General features: G+C 25.7%; 1 protein-coding gene across 1 annotated transcript in view; it reads right to left on the reverse strand.

The window, feature by feature from the left end:
* LOC117173718 (bromodomain adjacent to zinc finger domain protein 1A) overlaps window positions 1–20,272 on the reverse strand; it is a 65,573-nt gene that overhangs the window by 17,659 nt on the left and 27,642 nt on the right. Inside the window, exons 9-13 of the mRNA XM_033362359.1 lie at window positions 16,829–17,304; window positions 10,485–10,970; window positions 4,409–4,705; window positions 4,076–4,302; window positions 94–269 (exon numbers count right to left, since the gene is read on the reverse strand). Coding sequence (XP_033218250.1) covers window positions 94–269; window positions 4,076–4,302; window positions 4,409–4,705; window positions 10,485–10,970; window positions 16,829–17,304 — 1,662 coding nt within the window. The remainder of the gene's footprint in view (window positions 1–93; window positions 270–4,075; window positions 4,303–4,408; window positions 4,706–10,484; window positions 10,971–16,828; window positions 17,305–20,272) is intronic.

Here is a 20,272-nt window from a genome sequence, read left to right on the forward strand (position 1 = left end):
GGGGGGGGGGCAAATCGTAAATTGAAAAGAGGAACGAGAACGAGAGTAAGGGGAGTGCTCTGATTTTAAAATTAGGATTTTGAGAGGACTTACCGAGTTTCAAAGTGACGTTGTATTTCTTTGTTTTGCAAGAACAACACCAGAATTTTCCGCGGGGACACCTCGGAGGCGGTGGATCGAAACATTTCCAGTGCATGCTTAGCCTGCAGGTCTCGCATGTGATCAACTTGCCACTGAGTGAACATCCCTGGCATATTTGATTTTTCTCACTGCGAATAACAGAGTAAACAGCCAATGAAATAAACTAAAAATGTTCCAACTTGCAAAATATTTCCCGAGGCAAATTGAAAAAAAAGAGGTTTCTTCTCTTAGGATGGCCGTTTTAATCGAAGCAAAAAATTCTGGGCAATTTCCCGGTTCGTTAATATACTTTACGGTTAATAAAATTAAAAAATTATAACTTTAACGAAGCTGGAAAGATTTTAATTTGAACAAAATAATAAATAAACGACAAATGAAAGCACTCCAGATGGAACTCTTGAATTTTTAATTATTTAAAATTGAAGTTTAAAAGTTTTTAAATTAAAAAAGGTTAATATTCAAATGCTTAATAATTTACACGCGTAAAATGGAAGTTAGGTATCAACACTTTTTAATTCGGCAATTTTAAATGAAATACAGATAAACAATATTTAAATTCAGTACAAAAAATTTAAATCCACGTTATCATTTTCACTGTTATAAATTAAATAATCAATCAATAAACCTCAAAACTTTTAAAATTATATTATTTTACGCAATTTCAAGATAGAAACACTAAAAATTGAAAAAATAATTTTTTTTTGCACTGAACAATTCTTAAATTAGATGTGAAATTATTTTAATTTGAAATAGTTTAAACATCCGTGAAAACCTTCAAAATTGTATTTTAAAATCTTGAGAAATCCAGAATATGTTTTTAATTTTTTCAATTTTAAAATTGTTTTTGCAATTATTTGAGAACTTTTAAATATCTTTTAAATTGAATCGAACTTCCCTGCAATGTTTAGAAAATCCTGCTTGCTATTTGTAGAAAAATTTTAAGTAATTTTAAGATTTGTGCAAAATTCAAATAAAAAATGTAGATGTTTTTCAAGAATTGTGAAAGGCTTCGAAATAATAAAAAAATGTTCTTAAGATTTCTAAGTAAATTGAAAATGACTTTTCAAGTTGAAAAATTATTTTCAGGGAATATTTAAAAAATTGTCAAAAAAGTCTGGAAGATTTTAAAGAAATCTTTTAAAATGTTCAAGAATTTCTACAAATGGCAGGAAAAATTCGATTCATTTTAAAAGATATTTATCGAATTTTACCTACAATTTTTAGAAAATCTTGGAAATTAAAAAAAAAAATTCTTTAAAATTGTCCAGATTCTCATTTGAGAATTTTGGAAAACTTTTAAAATCTTTTTAAATATTGTCTTAAAATAATTATTTAAACGCGTATAAAATTGAAGGTACTAACATTTTTCAATATAAAAAAATATAAATCCACGTTATCATTTTCAATGCTGTAAATTAAAAAATCAATCAATCAACTTTAAAATTTTCAAAATTATATATTTTTCAGGAATTTAAGCTAGAAACATCAAATATTGAAAAATTGACAAAATTTTAACTGAAAACTTCTTAAATTGCGAATTTTAGAAAATTTCTTTGCAATTTGGATGTAAGTATAAATAAAAATTGAATATTTATTATTTTTAGGTGAATTTTGAGTAATTTTAAGAGATATGTAGAAGTTTTGAAAAGATTCAAACTTTATATAGAACTTGAAATGATAGCCTAATATAAAACAAAATATAGATTTTCGCAGATTTTAAACAACAAAATTAGATTATTTTCAAGAATTGTGAAATACTTCAAAATAATAAAAACCTTTTGTTAAGATTCCTAAAAAATTTAAAAATAACTTTTCATTTTGAAAAATTATTTTAAGAGAATATTTAAAAAGTTTTTTAAAAATTTAAACACAATTTTCAAAAAAGATTCTAGTAGGTTTTATGAAAACTTTGTAAGATTTGCATTTAGCATTTTTCGAAATTTTAACGATTTCAGATTTTCTATATCAAGCAATTCCATTAAAGATTCTTTACTTTTAAATATTTCGATTCAATTTACTTGTCTTAAATAAAATTTCAAATATTGCTAAATATTCAATAATTAATCTTTTTTTTTAATTAAAAATTTTTAATTGAATGGGTTAAAAATGGAATATTTTAGACTTAACCCATATTTTAAATTTAATAAAATCCTTTAATTAAGAATTCACATTTGTTTAATGAATAAGACTTTCAAATTGAAACTGTTTAAGTTTTAACGTTAAAATCTGAAAATTCTTAAATTTTGAACTGGTTTAAAACCGTTTTGCTAAATCGTTTTTGTTCATTTTTTATTACTTAAAGTACAGATAAATTTGGAAAAAATGTATTTATTTATTAAATAAATATTTTTTTTATCCCAAATTTTAACATCCAAAGGTTTTTATTTTTTATTTATTCAAGTCTTTAGGAAAGAATTTAAAAATTCTTCAAATTAAAAATGTAAGCTTAGAAATAGAAATTTCAAATGGAACATTTTAAAGTAACAAAATTTTGAATTACGCATTGTAAGCTAAATAATAGCAGCATTGAAAAACAGAAAATTTCTTGAAATCTTTAGCAATATTCTAAAATGTTTCGAATACTTTGAAATCTTTTGAAATTTGTTATATGTCATGAAAATGCTTAGGAGTATTTAAAAATACCCTAATATGTATAATATCCTTTCAAATCCTTAGGAATCCATCAAAAAAGTTCCTTAGAATCTTTAAAAATATCCAAAAATATTTCAAATCCTTTAAAATTTTTTTGAAATAACATCAAAAAATTGATTTGGAATTTATTGAAAATGTCTTAGAATTTAAAAAATTCCTCTACAATATTTTAAGCCCTTTGATATCCCTTGAAATTTTGTAGAGTTCTGGGAAATTCCTAGGAATCTTGAAAAATACCGTGCAATGTTTTGAATCCTTTTAAATCCCTCTACATTTCGCAAACCTCTTGAAAATTCCTTGGAATATTTAAAAACTCCCTTGATTCGATCAAATTCTATAAAATTATTTAAATCAATTAAAAATTTCTTTAAATCTTTAAAAATAACCTAATGTATTTAAAATCCTTATCCCTTGAAATTTTTTGGAATTCTTGAAAACTCCTTGGAATCTTTCAAAATATCCTAAACATCATTTAAATTCTTTGAAATTATTTAAATCTATTGAAGATTTTTTAGAATCTTTAAAATTATCCTGAACTATCTTAAATCCTTGGAAATTTCGCAGAGCTCTTGAAAATTTCCTGAAATCTTTAAAAATACCCTAAAATATTTGTAATCTTTGAAATTCCTTAAATTTTTTTAGAGTTCTTTAAATTTCCTAAGATTCAACATTTTAAAAACAATTTCAGGCTAATTTAACACGTTTCACCGAAAATCGATTATTTTAAACAAAAATAATTATTTTACAAAGAAGCTTTACAATTATGAATAATTTTTTGTTATACACCGTTAATGTTTTTCGTCAAAAATTTTAATTTTTAATTTTAAAAAATCATTAGATTTCAGAGTGGAATCGTCGTTTTTTTACAAATTAAATTTATGTTGGCGTTTTATATCGGAAATCGATATTTCACTATTTTCGAAAAATTGTAAGTTATGTTAAACTTTGCATAAAAAATCGGTGATTTTAAACAAACAAAAAAGTATTATAGTTTCCAAATAAAACGCACCATTAAAACAAAATATTATTTTAGTGTTTTTCATCGAAAATTAATATTTTTACTAAAAATATCGAAATCAATTTTCATCATTTATAAAAAAAGTATCCCTCATTGCCTTTCATTTATATTAATTTAGATAATAGATACTATAAAACACAAAAATATGACACTACTATCAATTTTATATTGTAATTTAAAAATTGCATGAGACCAAACAAAATGATCGCGCTCTTAACGAGTTTTTTTTGTCTAATAATAAAATATTTATTTTCAAAAACGTACGATTCATCGTCAGTCTCCTCCTCATCATTTTCCTCATTCGTCTCTTCTTCTCCATTTTCATCCTCGCTTCCAGGGACTCTCTTCGCTCGATTCTGGCGCGTTTCTTTGGTCAGCACTGCGTCATCATCAAGCTCGTCCTCAAACTTTCTTCTCTTCTTGGCCTTTTCTTTTGGCTTTACTTCTCGTGGTTTACAAGTCGAGCAGAACCAATCGCCCTCAGGAATTGCCTGCAAATAATTCATTGCAATTTTTGTTAAATTTAATAATTGTATTAGAATCAAATTAAAAAAAAGAGGCGTTTTCCTTTTCTCGTATTTTTCATGTCATACTAACGTTTAGTTTAGGCTTCAAACAGTAGAGATGATGTCCCTTATTGCATCCGTCGCAAAGCAACATATTTTCGGCGTCCCTGCGTCTTCGACAAATTCGACACTGAGCATTCAATGCACTTCTTCCCCAGGCGATGCTGTTGTCGAGCGTACTTAGATGAAGGAAAAGTTGGGACCAACTTGTCGAGGCCATCAGAGACTGTTCCCATCGGTCTCGAGCCTCCTCGCTCGACCACTTCTTATCTTTCTCGTCAACTCCCAGAGGTTTTTTCAGGTACTTTGGTTCTATAGCGTGGTACACCTGTTTCATCAAACATTTTCAATTTATTAAACAGAACGAGATTAAATACAATCAGGATGTCTACTCGAAACGTGGAGAAAAATTTCTTGACAATTCAGGGTGTCTAGCGATTCTTAGTAAAAAAAATTCAAGATCTTTTCCAGGTCAAGAAATCAAAAACTTTCCGCGCCCCTTTTTTTACATCAAATAATGAAATAAACGTTTTTCATACAATAAAAAATGAGCCATTTCATTTTTTATTGGCCAAAAATTTGTAAAGAAAGCCGAATCGTAAATAAACAAAAAATTCTTAATTTTTTGTAAACATGAGTCGTCTTTGTGAAATCTTCAGGAATATTTTTAAATCTTTGTAATGTCTTTGAAATCATTGAAAACTTTGTGAATTCTTTTGAAATCTTTGTGAAGCATTAAAAACCTTGGTGAAAGCTTAAAATTTCGATGAAACCGTTAAGAAATCTTTTGGCATTTTTTCAAGCTTTTGTAAAATCTTGAAAATTCTTGAAATCTTTGTGAACTCTTTCTTTGATCTTTGTTTGCGAAATCTTTTATGTTTATTTAAAATCACTGAAGTCTTTTGAAATCTTCTCAAATGGTTTGAAACTTTTTGAAATCGCATAAAATCTTTGAAATTTTTTGAAATTCTTGAAATCTTTTTAAATCTTTAAATCTTCTCTAAGTCTTTTGTATTCGTTTGAAATCACTGGAATATTTGAAATCATTGTTAAATCTTTTTAAATCTTTATAAAATCTTTTAAATATATTTGAAATGTTTCTTTAATCTTTGATCGTGAAATCTTTTCTGTTCTTTTGAAATTATTAAAATCTTCTTAAATTTGTTGAAACCTTTTAAAATGATTAAAAATCTATTAAATGTTTTGAAATCTTTGAAATTCTTGAAATGTTTTGAAATACTTAAGAATTCTTTAAAATATTTAAGAAATCTTTTGTAATCGATTGAAATCTCGTCAAACATTTTTAAATCGTTTAAGATCTTTGAAATGGCTTGAAATCTTTTAAATCTGGTATACTATACCCTTCTTTGAATCTTTGAAATTCTCGCATTGTTTTGAAATCTTTATGAATGTTTTATGAAATCTTTTAAACTTCTGTGAAATTTTTTGACATCTCCTAAAAAATGTTGAAGTTATTTAAAATATTTTTAATGTTTTGAAATCTTTAAAATCTTTTGAAAGTTTTAAAATCTTTGTGCAGTGCTCGAAGTCTTTAAAATTCTTTGTGGATTCGTTGGAATTATTTTAATTATTCCAAATCTTAGTGAATTATTTTGATATCTCCTACAAAATTTTGAAATGTTTTGAAATCTTAGAAATGTGGTTTAATATACCCTTTTTAAAATCTTTAAACTCTTTTGTAAGTTTAAAAATCTTTGTGAAATGTTCCAAATCTTTATGAAATGTTCGAAACTTTTGGGGAATTTTTGTGAATACTTTTTAATCTAGTGTAAGCGCCTTTTTTGAATGTTTGAAATCCTTGAAATCTTTGTCAAATATTTTGACATGTTTATAAAATCTTTCCTGAATCTTTGTTTAGAAAATTTTTTCTATTCGTTGAAGTCATTGAATTATTTGAAATATTTTTAAATCTTCTAAAACGTTTTAAAACCTCTGGAAATCGTTTCAATTTTTTTTAAATCTTTGAAATATGTAGTACTGTACCCTTTTTCAAATCTTTGAAATCCTTTAAATCTTTAGAGTTTTAAAATGTTTGTGAAATTGCTGTGAAATCTTTATTGAAATCTGGCGTGCTCGCCTTTTTTAAATCATTAACATCCGTGAAATCTTTATGAAATGTTAAAGATACTTAAAATAGTTTGAAATGTTTGAAATATTTTGAATCTTTAGAAACATTGTGTAACCTTTAGAAATCTGTCGTACACTCAAAAACCCAGTGTTCAACCCCTCGAAAAATCCGTTGTATATCCAGGTTTTCAAGGTTTAAAAAAAAAATCAAGGAGATTTCCAAGTTTTCAAGGTCACTACACACCCTGCAATTTCGGGGTTTTCTCGAGACAGGGTGCCTACTTAAATCGCGGGAAAAAATTCCCAGACAATTCCAGGTTTTTTCCAAGTCTAATTTTTCATGGTGCGGAGCCATTAAAAAATTTCGCATTTTTTAAAAGAATCAACTCCGAATATGTATACAGTATCGCGCGGGTTTATTATAAATAATTTTTTATTTTCAGTTTTTGGGGATTTAATTAATATGCCTAAATTTAGAAAGCTGTAACAAATTGTATTAAAAGATATTATTTAATATATTAGCGTTATAGATTAATTAAATAATTAAATAATACAAGGAGCACAAAAATGTATTTCTTGAATTTATCTCGAAAGTACCAAAAAGTTCATTATCAACAAAAAAAGATCAATTTATAACTAAAAATAGAATAATTAAATTTTTCAGTTAAAACAATTAATTTATCACGCAAACAAATATCAAGAAGTCATGAATTTTAACAACAGAGTTTCACTTACAACCAAGTATTTTTATTTTCAACAAAAATTTCAATTTTCAACTAAAATGATGAAACTTTAACTGTAATAATGAATTTTAAAGTAAAACGATGAAATCACAAACAAGAAGATTAATTTTCTACAAAAAAAAACAATTCTTCAAAAAAATACTTGAATTTTCAAAAAAAATAGTTAAATTTGTAATCAAATTGATAAATCTTCAACTAAAATGATAAATCTTTAACTGTAATAGTTAAATTTTCAACCAACAAGATAAATTTACAAATACAATTATAAACATTTAATAGGAATATTTGAATTTTCATACAAGATTAATTTTCTACCAAGAAAGATCATTTCTGAACAAAACAGATGAAAAAAAGGAATTTCCAGCCAAATAGTTGGACTTTGAAATAAAAAGGATCAATTTTCAATCAAAAATGGAATAGTTACATTTTCAGTTTAAAACCATTATTTTTTTTTACCCAACTATTGAATTTTTAACTAAAAGTATGAATCTTTAACTGTAATAGATGAATTTTTAACTAAAAAGATGAATTTTTAACCAAAAACAATAATTACTCCCAAAAAAGACGAAAATGGTAGAAAATTAATTTTCAACAAAGGGGATTCTTATTCTATCCAAAAAGGCAAGCTTTAAACAAAATACACGAATTTCCAAACCAATTAGTTGAATTTTTAACTAGTAAAGGATAATTTTTCAACCAAAATGAAATAGTTAAATTATTAATTTAAAAAATTAATAAATAACTGAAAAAATGGACTTTTATACTAAAAAGTTGAATTTTCAACTAGAGGTAAGTCTTCGAAAAAACTAATTTTTAACGAAGTAGCTAAACTTTTAAACCGGTACTTAAATTTTCAATTATAAAAAATAAATCGCCAACAAAATAGTTTCATTCTTAACCAAAAAGATGAATTTTTGATCAAGATGATTAATGTTTTACCAAAAAGACGAACTTTCAATAAAATACATCAATTTTCAAGCAAACCAACAAGTTACCTATCAAATAGTTAAATTTTCATAAAAATAAAATTTATTTAAGATCATCCATAAGCTACGTTATCAATTTTGAGCAATTTTTGACCCCCCCCCACTCTCTTTCTAATTGCCTAATTGGAATTTATATAACAGTTAATCCGGGCATTGTTTTTTACGAAATAGTTATAACATGAAATTTTTACTTAACAAAAGTTAATCTCATACCAAAAAAGACGAATTTTCAACAAAATACAAGAATTCTCAAACTCAAAAGTTGAATATTCAACTAAACTAGATTAATTTAAAAACATGTTAACAAAATAGTTTTATTTGAAGAAAAAGTTGAATTTTTACTAAAAAAAAATAATCATTTTCGACACAAAATCGGATAGGAAAATTTTCAACAGGTAGCCACAAAATGCATTTTTACGAAAGTAGTTCAATTTTAAGACCTAGTTGTTAAATTTTCAACCAAAAAGTTGAATTTTCAACTCTAAAAAAGAAGAAATTCTCAGTAAAAACATTAATTTATTACTAAGTAAGACGAATTTTTAATCAAATTTAAGAGTTCTCACCCAAAAATTGGAAGTTTCGACTAAAAAAAGATAAATTTTTAAACAAAAAGATTAATTTACTACCAAAAAAGACGAATTTTTAACAAAATTCAAGAATTCTCAAACAAACTGTTGAATTTTTAAGAAAGAAAGAATTTTTTAACTAAAAGATTAATTTATTACCATAAAAGGCGAAGTTTTAATAAAATTCAAGAATTCTCAGCCAAAAAGTTGAACTTTTAAGAAAGAAAGAAATTTTTTTCATTGTTGAGAAAGCAGTTCATCAACTTTAAAACCTAGTTGTTAAATTCGTAACCAAAAAGATTATATTTAAAAAAAAAAGATTAATTTTCTACAACAAAAAACGAGCTTTTAACCAAATTCAAGAATTCCCAACAAAACTGTTAAATTTTTAAATAAGAAATAAAATAATTTTTAAACAAAAAGATTAATTCAATACCAAAAAAACTAATTTTTTTTAATGGAAAGATTCTCAAAAAAACTGTTGAATTTTCAATTAAAAAAGAAGAATTTTTAAACTAAAAGATTAACTTGTTACCAAAAAAGACGAAGTTTTAATAAAATTTAAAAATTCTCAACCAAAATGATTATATTTTAAACAAAAAGAATAATTTTCTACAGAAAAAAAAAGAATTTTTAACCAAATTCAAGAATTGTCAACCAAAAAGTTGATGGTTGAACTAAAAAAGAAGAATTTTTAAACAAAAAGATTAATTTACCACCGAAATAGACGAATTTTTACAAAAATTCAAGAATTCTCAACCAAAAGTTGAAGTTTCAACTGAAACAAATGAATTTTTAAACAAGAAGATTAATTTACTAAAAAAAGACGATATTTTAATAAAATTAAAGAGTTCTTAACCAAAAAGTTAAAATTTGTAACTAAAAAAGAATTTCTAAAAAAAATTAATTTACAACAAAACAAAGACGAATTTTTAAATAATATTTAAGAATTCTCAACCACAAAGTTCGATTTTCAACCATTTTTAAACAAAAAGATTAATTTTCGACCAAAACAGGCAAATTTGTATAAAAATTGAAGAGTTCTCAACCAAAAAGTTGAAGTTTCAACTAAAACGAATTAATTTTTAAACAAGATTAATTCACTTAAGAAAAGACGAATTTTTGATAAAATTCAAGAGTTCTCAATCAGAAAGTTGGACTTTCAACTAAAACAAATGAATTTTTAAAGAAGATTAATTAACTACAAAAAAGACGAATTTTTGATAAAATTGAAGAGTTCTCAATCAGAAAGTTGAATTTTCAACTAAAACAAATGAATTTTTAAACAAGATTAATTCACTAAAAAAAAAAGAAAGACTAATTTTTAATCAAATTCAAGAGTTCTCAATTAGAAAGTTGGATTTTCAACTAAAACAAATGAATTTTTAAACAAGATTAATTCACTAAAAAAAAAGAAAGACTAATTTTTAATCAAATTCAAGAGTTCTCAATTAGAAAGTTGGATTTTCAACTAAAAAAAAACGAATTTTTAAGAAAATTAAAGAATTCTCAACCAAAAAGTTGAATTTTTAAACAAAAAAATTAATCTACTACAAAAAAAGGACGAAGTTTTTAATAAAATTCAAGAATTCTTAACCACAAAGTTGAATTTTCAACCATTTTTCAACAAAATTATCCCTCCCAGAAGTCGTAAAGTATTTTATGGCCGATATCTCAAGTAACTTATCATACACCCTGACACTAAAACAAAATAAAACCCTCACCTGCAAAATGGCACATGCCATTTGTCTGATGGACATCTGCTGCTTTGCATCTGGACTCATTTCGTCATCGCCAGATGGACCGAGATATTTTCCAGGATCCCTGTAGCTCTTCGTACCAACACTGCCGACTTCGGAATCCGGAGTATTCGGTCGGCTGTTCCTCGACTCGTTTTTAATCTTGTCCAAAGTAGAATTAACAATAACATCCACCTCCACTTCGTTCATTCCATAAACAAGCCGATCACACTGTTTCTCGTACTGACCATCCTGTATTGCTTTCCTCCAGGAGTCCCTGTCAATCACCTTCAACGAGCCCAGACATCCAAGCTTAATTTTCTCCTCCAAATCAAGGACATAATCGCGGAATGTCAATTCCATCACTGAATCGATCGCCATGTCCGTTGGGAAGTTCAGATTCGTTCCCTCCTTATCGTGCTTTGGTTTCTTCGATCCTTTATTCGCCGATTCCTTTATTGGCTCCGTATACTGAGAGGAATAGGAAATTTCGATTAATCAAAATAGTCATCGACACATTACAGGGAGCCGAGTGCAAAAGAAGCTCAAAAAAAATAGAAAGAGGGTACAAATTTAGGATATTTAACTAGGAAAACAATCAAATGTAAAATCCTTTTTTAACGTCCAATAATCAAAATTGATGAAAAGAATTCCTGAAAATAAAATCAAGAATCTAACAACCAAATTTGGACAACCACCACAAAAGGTTCCCATTGGAATCTGAAAAAAGGAACACTTCTCTCCCCTCCTTTCTCTCTAAAAAAGAAAAAAGAAAGGAAAATTATTCATCTTTACTTTAAAATTTACTTACTTTACTTAAAAATAAAAGGGAAGAAAGAAAAATGAGAAGGCAACCAAACAAATCCCCTTCCGTCTCTTTTTTATTTCTTTCGTCCTCTTTATTCCCACCATTATCAAATCCCAATAAAAAAACATTTAAAAATATATATATAATAATCACCAACGTTTCGACACTCATTCAGCACCCTTATCAAGGCAAAAAAATATATAATATAAAATGAAATAAAAAATCAAATGATTCTTGATTCAACTTGATTCTCAGTTGTCTGTGAGATAGCATCGTGGCAAGTGTGCTGTTCCTCCCGGCAACAAATTTTATTTTGATTTGATTTATTTTTTGTTTATTTATACTTTTTCATTTGAATTTATTTTTATTTTATTTTATATTATATATTTTTTGCCTTGATAAGGGTGCTGTATGAGTGCCGAAACGTTGGTGATTATTATATATATATATTTTTAATGTTTTTTATTGGGGTTTAATAATGCTGGGAATAAAGAGGACGAAAGAAATAAAAAAAAGACTGAAGGGGATTAGGTTGGTTGCCTTCTCATTTTTCTTTCCTCCTTTTTATATTAGTCCAAAGTAAAGATGAATAATTTCTTTTTCTTTTTTTCTTTTTTAGAGGGAAAGGAGGGAAGAGAAGTATTCCTTTTTTTCAGATTCCAATGGGAACATTTTGTGGTGGTTGTCCAAATTTGGTCGTCAGATTCTTGATTTTATTTTCAAGAATTCTTTTCATCAAGAAAGAGGGTAATTATTTCACGAAAAAAAGGGGAAAGATTAAAAACCGTTCACGGCGATATAACAAAAGTCCAAGAAAAAATGAGGTTTTTATTAAATAAACAACTAAAATTTAAAATATATTACGATGAAATGTAAAATCCTATTTAACGTCCAATAATCAAGTTGATGTATAGAAAATTTCGATCTCTGGGCAAAAATAAAAAAAGAGGAAAGAAAAATGAGAAGGCAACCAACCAAATCCCGTTCCTTCTCTTTTTTTATTTCCTTCGTCATTTTTATTATTATTATTATTATTATCAAATCACAATAAAAGAACATTTATAAGTAATATTATTTAGAAAAGTTCTTTTATTGTAATTTGATAGTGATAAAAATAAAAATGACGAAAGAAATAAAAAAAGAGAAGGGACGGGATTTGGTTGGTTGCCTTCTCATTTTTCTTTCCTTTTTTGTTATTTTTGTCCAGAGATCAAAATTTTTGTTAAGGGGAAATTTTTTTGGAATTGCAATAGAAGCATTATATGCTGCTTGTCGAAATTTGGCCGTTGTATTCTTGATTTTATTTTCAGGAATTCTATAGATTCAATAAACAATTTCTATGTGTTTTAAAACGTCCTTCTAATCAAGAATGATTCCAAATTCAAAATTTCAAAACAATTTTTCAACAAAATCGTTAAATATTGGATATTTCCAGCAAAAAAATAGGTTAATTTTCAACCAAAAACAGTTGAATTAAGCAAAAAAAAATACTACTTTTTTACTTTTTCAACGAAAAAAATCCAAGCTGTTGAATTTTTATGTAAAAAAGGCGAATTTCTTCCTAAACAGTTAATTTCTCAGCCCGAAAATGTGAACTTGTAAAAAAAAGTTGAATTTTAAATCCAGGAAAATGAATTTTCTACCTAAATAATTGTACTTTCAACCCGAAAAGATTAAATTTCAATCAAATAAATGAATTTACAAGTAGAAATAGAATAGTTACATTCTAAGTTTGTAGAACAAATTTTCAACTAAAAAAAAGTATTTTTGAACAAAATAGTTCAATTTTCAATCAAAAAATGTACGGTTTAAAATTCATCTATTTTAGTTGAGGATTTAAATAATTTGTCGAAAATTCAATGTTTTTATTACACTACACTGTTTTTGTATTTAAAATTAACATCATTTGCAATTTAAACCGCTTCAAATTCCTAAGTTTTTAAGTAGAAATTTGAATTTTTCAAAAAGATAGAATAAACTCTTAACCACATAGTTGACTTGTTAACAAAAAACATTACTTTTTTACCAAAAAGGAGATTTAAAAAAACACTAATTCTCAATCAGTCAAATTTTCAAACTGAAAAAGATCAGTTTTCAAATATATATCTGAATTTTGAACTAAAAAAGATCGCTTTTCAACCAAAAATCGAATAGTTAAATTTTCAGATAAAGAAATTATTTTTCCGCCAAAGAAAAAAAGATTAATTTTTAAAACAAATTTAATTTAACTTTTAACTAAGTAGTTTTATTTTATGCCAGAAAGAACTAAAAAAGACCAATTTTCAACAAAAAAGATTATTTTTCTACCAGAAAGGCGATTTTTCAACAAAATACGTGAATTTATAATGAAATATTTTTATTATCAAATACAAAAGACCAATCTTCAACTTAATAGTTGAATTTTAACTAAAACAGATCAAGTTTCAACCGAAAATGAAATGAAAGATTAATTTTTACCAAAGGAGACAAATTTTATAGAAAATACATGAATTTTAAAATAAAAAGATCAATTGTCAAAGAACAATTGAATAGTTAAGTGTTCAATTAAAAAATTCATTTTCAACCAATGTGACCATTTTTTACACTTAAAAGATAAATTTTCAATTAACAGTTGAATTTAAAACCAAAAGCACGATTTTTCATCTAAAATAATGGGTATTTAACTGCAGTCATTAATTTTTCAACCAGAATATTAATTTTCAAACCAGAAGATTAATTTTGCACCAAGAAAGTCAAAATTTTCGACCGTAAAAAATAATTTTTCAACCTAGTATGGAATGGTTATATTTTATGTAAACAAAAATTACTTTTCAACAACATAAAAACAAACAAATAAGCAAATTAAATTAAATTTTCAGTGAAATAGTTAATTTTCAAACAAAGAAAAATTAATTTTCAACAAAAAAGCTCAACCAACGGTTTACAACCAATGAGATGAATTTTTACATTAAATTATGGTTCTTTAACAACAAAAACAGAATATTTCAGTTTACAGTTAAGAAAAATTGATTTCAAACAAAACAAAAAAAAAAGAATTTTTAACAAAATAGTTCAATACAGTAATAAAAAGCTACTTTTACAAATGAAGAATCATTTTTATTTAATTTAATAATGCAATTAAAAAAATTAACCAAGCTCTCTATAAAATTCCCTGACATTTACAAGTAAAATATAGGGACCAAAGGGACATTTTTGTCACGCTCATAGGGTACTTTATCGCGCTCAAAGGGTAACAAATTCCAGATAAATTCAGAAGATTTCAGAACAATTCAAGTTACATTTAAAAGAATTTAAATGAAGTGGAAAAATGTTTAAAAATAAATCCATTGATTTCCGCAAAACTGGAATAAATTTCGAGGAATTTAACATAAAAGAAAAGAATTCGATGAAATTCAGAAAAAGTCAAGATGAATTAAAAAAACAAATAAATTTAAAAATATGAAAAACTTCCTTAGAAAAATTTAAGACAATTAAAATAATAAAAAATTGAACAAAAATGTACTAAATTAAGTAGATTTGAGTGAATTGAGAGGGATTCAATTAAATTAAAAATTCAAGGGAATTCCAAAGAATAAAAAATAATTCTGGGTAAATTTCAAAACAATTCCAACCTCTTCGAATATATGAAATCCTACTAATTTCTAACACAAGAAGTGACTAATGACTACAAAAAATTTAATTTAAGTTCAAAAGAATTCAAATAAGATGGAAAAAAAATTTTAATCGAAAAATTCCGTTGATTACAATAAAATTTGAGTAAATTTAGAGAAATTTGAGGGAAACAAGAATGGGATAAAATTCATTAAATAACCAAGCTTAAATTAATAACCAATCAAGTGAATTAAAAACAAGTGAAAAATATGGAAAAATAGATTGAATTGTATAGAGGTGAGTGAATATAAGAATTTACAAGGATTTAGGATAATATAATAAGAACTCAGGGCAAATTACAAATGAATTGAAAAAAATTGGAAAATCTTTTAAAACCTTTTTAAATCTTTGAAACCTTTACGAAATCCATCATATGTTTTGTGGAAACTTCTTTGAAATCCATTAAAATTATTAAAGCCCTTTGAAATCTCTTTAAATTGTTTAAATCTCTTTAAAATGCATTGGAATTGCATTTTTGCCATATTACAAAATTTAAGAAAAAATTTGAGTAAGTTTAAGAGATATTCAAAAGTTTTGAAACGAATAAAAAAAATTAAAACTTGTAATGATTTTTTACAGAATTTTGTTAAGTCTCACGAAAATGAAAGACATTTTTTCAGGTTCCTGAGAAAAATTAAAATAATTTTTTATTTCGAAAAATTAATTTGAAGAAATTATTTAAAAAGATTTTAGAAGATTTAAAAAATAGTCCAAAAAGAATCGGAAAGATTTTCAGGCATTTTTTTAATTTTGTAAAATAAATAAGAAATGCAGGAAAAAGTTGAATAATTTTTAGAAATTAGAAGGTTGAAGGTCTGACAAAATAAAAAAAAAATTTTCTTATATTCGTGTGAAAGTTTTAAATAATATTTTATTTTGAAAAATTAACTTTAATTTTAAAGCAAAATGTTTCAATTTGATAAGATTGCAAATTAAAAACGAACAAAAATCGGGTAAATTCAAGGCATATTCAGTAGAATTTAAAAGAATTTCGAAAGTTTTCAAGTTTTCAACAATTTTTCTTAAAATTGCTGGAGGAATTTAGAAGATTATAAAGTAATTTTCTTAAATTTGGAATGATATTGAAAAATTTCGAGAAAAATTCGTGCAGGTTAAAAATATTTTCATGAATCTTCAAATCTTTAGAACCCTACAAAATACTTTACTTCTCATGAATAAATTCTTTATAATCCACTAATAATTTATAAAATCCCGCGAAATTCTATGAAGATATTTTCTGTAATCATGGGAAATGTATTAAAATACATTGAGTTTTAAAATACCTTAAAATCATTGAAATCCTCGGAAATCTCATAAAATAACGTGAAATCTTTTGAAACATTTTAAAACCCCTCATACGTCCTGTAAAATCGTTCCATAATCTTAAAATATTTCGAAATCTTTAAAATCATTTCAAATTAATGAAATTAATAAAAAAATGTTTTAAAAATCCTTGGATCTTTTAAAATTTCCTAAAATACTTCAAATTAAAAACTCCTGAAAATGCCTCAAGGGTTTCAAAAAATACCCTAAAATCTGAAAAATTCCTTCAAATTATTGAAATCTATTTTTTAAATTTCTCAGACTCTTGATAAGCGCCCCGAAATATTTAAAAGAATTCAAGATAATTCAAAAATAGGTATAGTTCTGAAATGAATAGTGATTAATCGACGAATTAATTTATTAAATGAAAAGCGACTAATTCTAGAATAATTTTGTAGATATAAAACAAACAATTGTATTTCCAAATATCGTATATTTAAAGAGAATCGGGACATTTTTTACGAGAATAGGCTAAATAGGGAAAAGACTTTGATCCCTGAGATTATGATATTATTTTAAATAATATAAAAATAAAACTGGTACTTACAACGTCCGGATTAAGTTTGTGTCGGGGGCACTCTTCAATAATTTCAACGAGATTTGATGATTCCATAATAAGGTTATTCCTCAGTTCTCCCTCGCGAATTCCCCGTTTGCAGAGCCCGTTAATCATTGCCTCAATGTCCTCCCGATTCCCATAGAAATTCCACTTTGGTCCCTCTCGTTTGCAATGAATTTGACATTCTTTGTCCCCAGTGCAGGCCATGAGCATCGTCATAACGTTTGCATCCATTTTCAATTCCTTTTTCGGGGACTTGAGTCCATTTTTGTCTGCAAAGCTCACCTTCTTCGGGGACTTTTTCGACTTTTTGTTGAAACTGTTTTCCTTGTCGCTAAACTCGTCATCAAACTTGCTACGAAGGTAGGCGTAAGTCGACTCGCGATTTTGGAGTTCCGGAATGAGAGGAGTTCCACCTGGGACACAAGTTCCCGACCACCACTCGTCATTCTCCACGAAAATTCCTTAAAAAGATGATTGAATTAATGTTGGTTGAAATTATCATTTATGATTGTAAATCAACCAAATTAAAGGAGTTGATCACTCTTGAAATCTGGTGTAAAAGCCTTGGTGAAATTATTGAAATTTTTGTGAAATCTTCGTAGAATCTTTTGAAATCTGTAAAACTCCCTTGAATTCTTTAGAAGTCTCCAAAAAGCTTTCTAAACTCTTTTCGAAAGCTTTAATTAAAATATTTTTAAATCTTTTTGTTTTCAACAAAATAGATACGCTTTTAAGCAGAGTTGATTTTTCAACCAAAATACATCAATTTTCACACAAATAGTTGAATTTTCAATTAAATTCGAAAAAATTAATTTTCATCCAAATAGTAAAATTTTCAAACAAATAGTGGAATTTTTAATTAAAAAGATAAATTTTTGTTACAAAAAATGGAAGTAATATTTTCAGTTGAAAAAAGTCAATTGTCACACAAAAGAAAACATTTTTCAACAAAATAGTTAAATTTTCAACCAAATAAATGTATTTTCAACCAGAATGATACATTTTGTAACCAAGAGGATGAAATTTCTACCAAAAAGGCCGAATATTTAAGATAATACATGAATTTTCAATTAAAAAAAAAAAAATTAATAATTTTTAAGGAAACAATTAAATTTTCAATCTAAAAATTAATTTTCAACTAAATAGTTCAATGTTCCATTAAGAATATAAATTTTCAATCAAGAAGCTTCATTTTCTATTAACAAAAAGACAAATTTTCAACCACAAAAGATTAACTTAAAAAAAAACACCAAAAAAATTGAATTTATAATAAAATACATAATTTTTCAATGAAATAAAAAGATATTAAAAAAAAAACAGTTAAATTTTCCTCAAAAAATGGATTTTCAAACAAATAGAAGATGAATTTTCAATCAAGAAGCTTAAATTTCTACCGAAAAATACGAATTTTCAACTACAAAAGGTCAATTTTGAACAAAAATGGAATAAGTATATTTTCATTTGAAATAATTACATTTTAAAAACAACAAAAGGATTTTCAACAAAATAGTATAATTTTTCACCAAAGATGATTAATCTTCTACCAAAAAACGTGAAATAGTAGTTCAACTGACAGTAAAAAAAATATTTTTTAATCAAAATAAATCGAACTTTGAATGAAATAGTCTAATAAAAAAATGCAACTAGAAGGATTAAATTTTCACCAAAGAGGATTAATATTCTACAAGCACGATGGATTTTTAACTACAAAACATCAATTTTGAACAAAATTTAATTAATTTATTTTAATTTTGAACAAAAATTAATTTTCAACCAAAAAGATGAATTTTTCACCATAAAGAATTAATATTTTACCAAAAAACATGAAACCTCTAGTCAGAGAAATTCTTTTTCGACAACAAAAAATTGAATGTTTAACGAAATAGTTTATTATTCAACAAAGAAACAAAAATAAAGTAAAAGGATTATTTTTTTACCAAAGAGGATTAATATTCTAAAAAAAAATTGAATAACTTAAATTTCAGTTATAAAAGTTATTTTTGAACGTAAAAAATTAATTTTCAATGTAATAGTTACATTTTCAACGACAAAAAAGGATTTTCAGTCGAAAGGATAAATAATTAACAAACAAAATTTTATGCAAATAATTGAATTTGCGATTAAAAAGTTGAATTTTTTTACCAAAAATACGAATTTTCAACAAAATATATCATTTTTAAACAAGCAATTGAAGCAATTAATTTTGTATAAAAAAAGTATTTTAAATATAATAGTTATATTTTCAACAAAGGAAATAAATCTTATTTTAGCCAGAGAAATTATTTGTCAACAAAGAAATAAAATGTTAAACGAAATAATTAAATTTTTCATAAAAAATAAGTTTTTTGTAACTAAAACGACGAATGATCCTGAAAACAAATCAATAAAAAATACTTGAATTTTCGAACAAAAAAGACGAATTTTCAACAAGACATAAATTTTTCACTATTAAAGATCAATTGTCAAAAGAAATAGAAGCTACATTTACAGTTAAAACAAACGTTAAAATAAAAATACGATTTTTAACAAAATAGATAAATTTTTAATAAAGAAATGATTTTTTTTACCAAAAAGGTGAATTTTTTTAGGAGAGTGGGTTAATATTCTACCACAAAACATCTAATAGTTAACTTTTCTGTGAAAGGAAATATTTAAAAAAAGTTTTTTTTTTTACTAAAAGACTGAATCATCAAAAATAAAAATAAATTTTCAACAAATTAGTTCAATTTTCAAAAAAAAAGACTGCTACTAAATGGATGAATCATCAACATAACAAATAATTTTTGACAAAAAAGAAACTTCTTCAACTAAAATGATAAATCATCAACAAAAAAATGAATTTCTAACAAAATAGTTGCACTCTCAACAAAAAAATTAAATTTCCAACCAAAAAATGTTTTTCTACTAAAAGGACGTATCATTAACAAACAAAAAAAGAATTTTCGACAAACTAGCTTAATTTTCATGAAAAAAAAGGGTTTCAACCAGGGAGTCGCATTTACATCCGAAAACCCCAAAATATGAATTTTCAACAAAAAAAGGTTATTTACAATCAGCTGGTTAAATTTGTTACGAAAATAATTGGTTTTTCAACTCAAAAAGATAAATTTTCAACAAAATACGAGGGTGGATTGATAAGTTTCCGGCCTGACCAAGAGATGGCGCCACTAGGCCTACCTTGAGGTGACGTTCTATAGTACCATCCTCAGATAGCTTGTAGCTATAGTTTCAGCCCGATCGCCATGTTAGTTTAGATTTCAGAGCACACTGAACAAGACGCCTCTGTGTTTTTCTTAAAAATGGAAAAGCTGGAAAATCGTGCTAAAAGGTTAAAGCCGAAGGAAATCAAAGAAGAGATGGACTCAACACTGGGGACATCCTCCCCATCGTATTCAACCATTAAGCAGTGGGTTTCCGAGTTTAAAAAGG

The sequence above is a fragment of the Belonocnema kinseyi genome, chromosome 5 (genome assembly GCF_010883055.1).
Source record: "Belonocnema kinseyi isolate 2016_QV_RU_SX_M_011 chromosome 5, B_treatae_v1, whole genome shotgun sequence".
NCBI lineage: Eukaryota > Metazoa > Arthropoda > Insecta > Hymenoptera > Cynipidae > Belonocnema > Belonocnema kinseyi.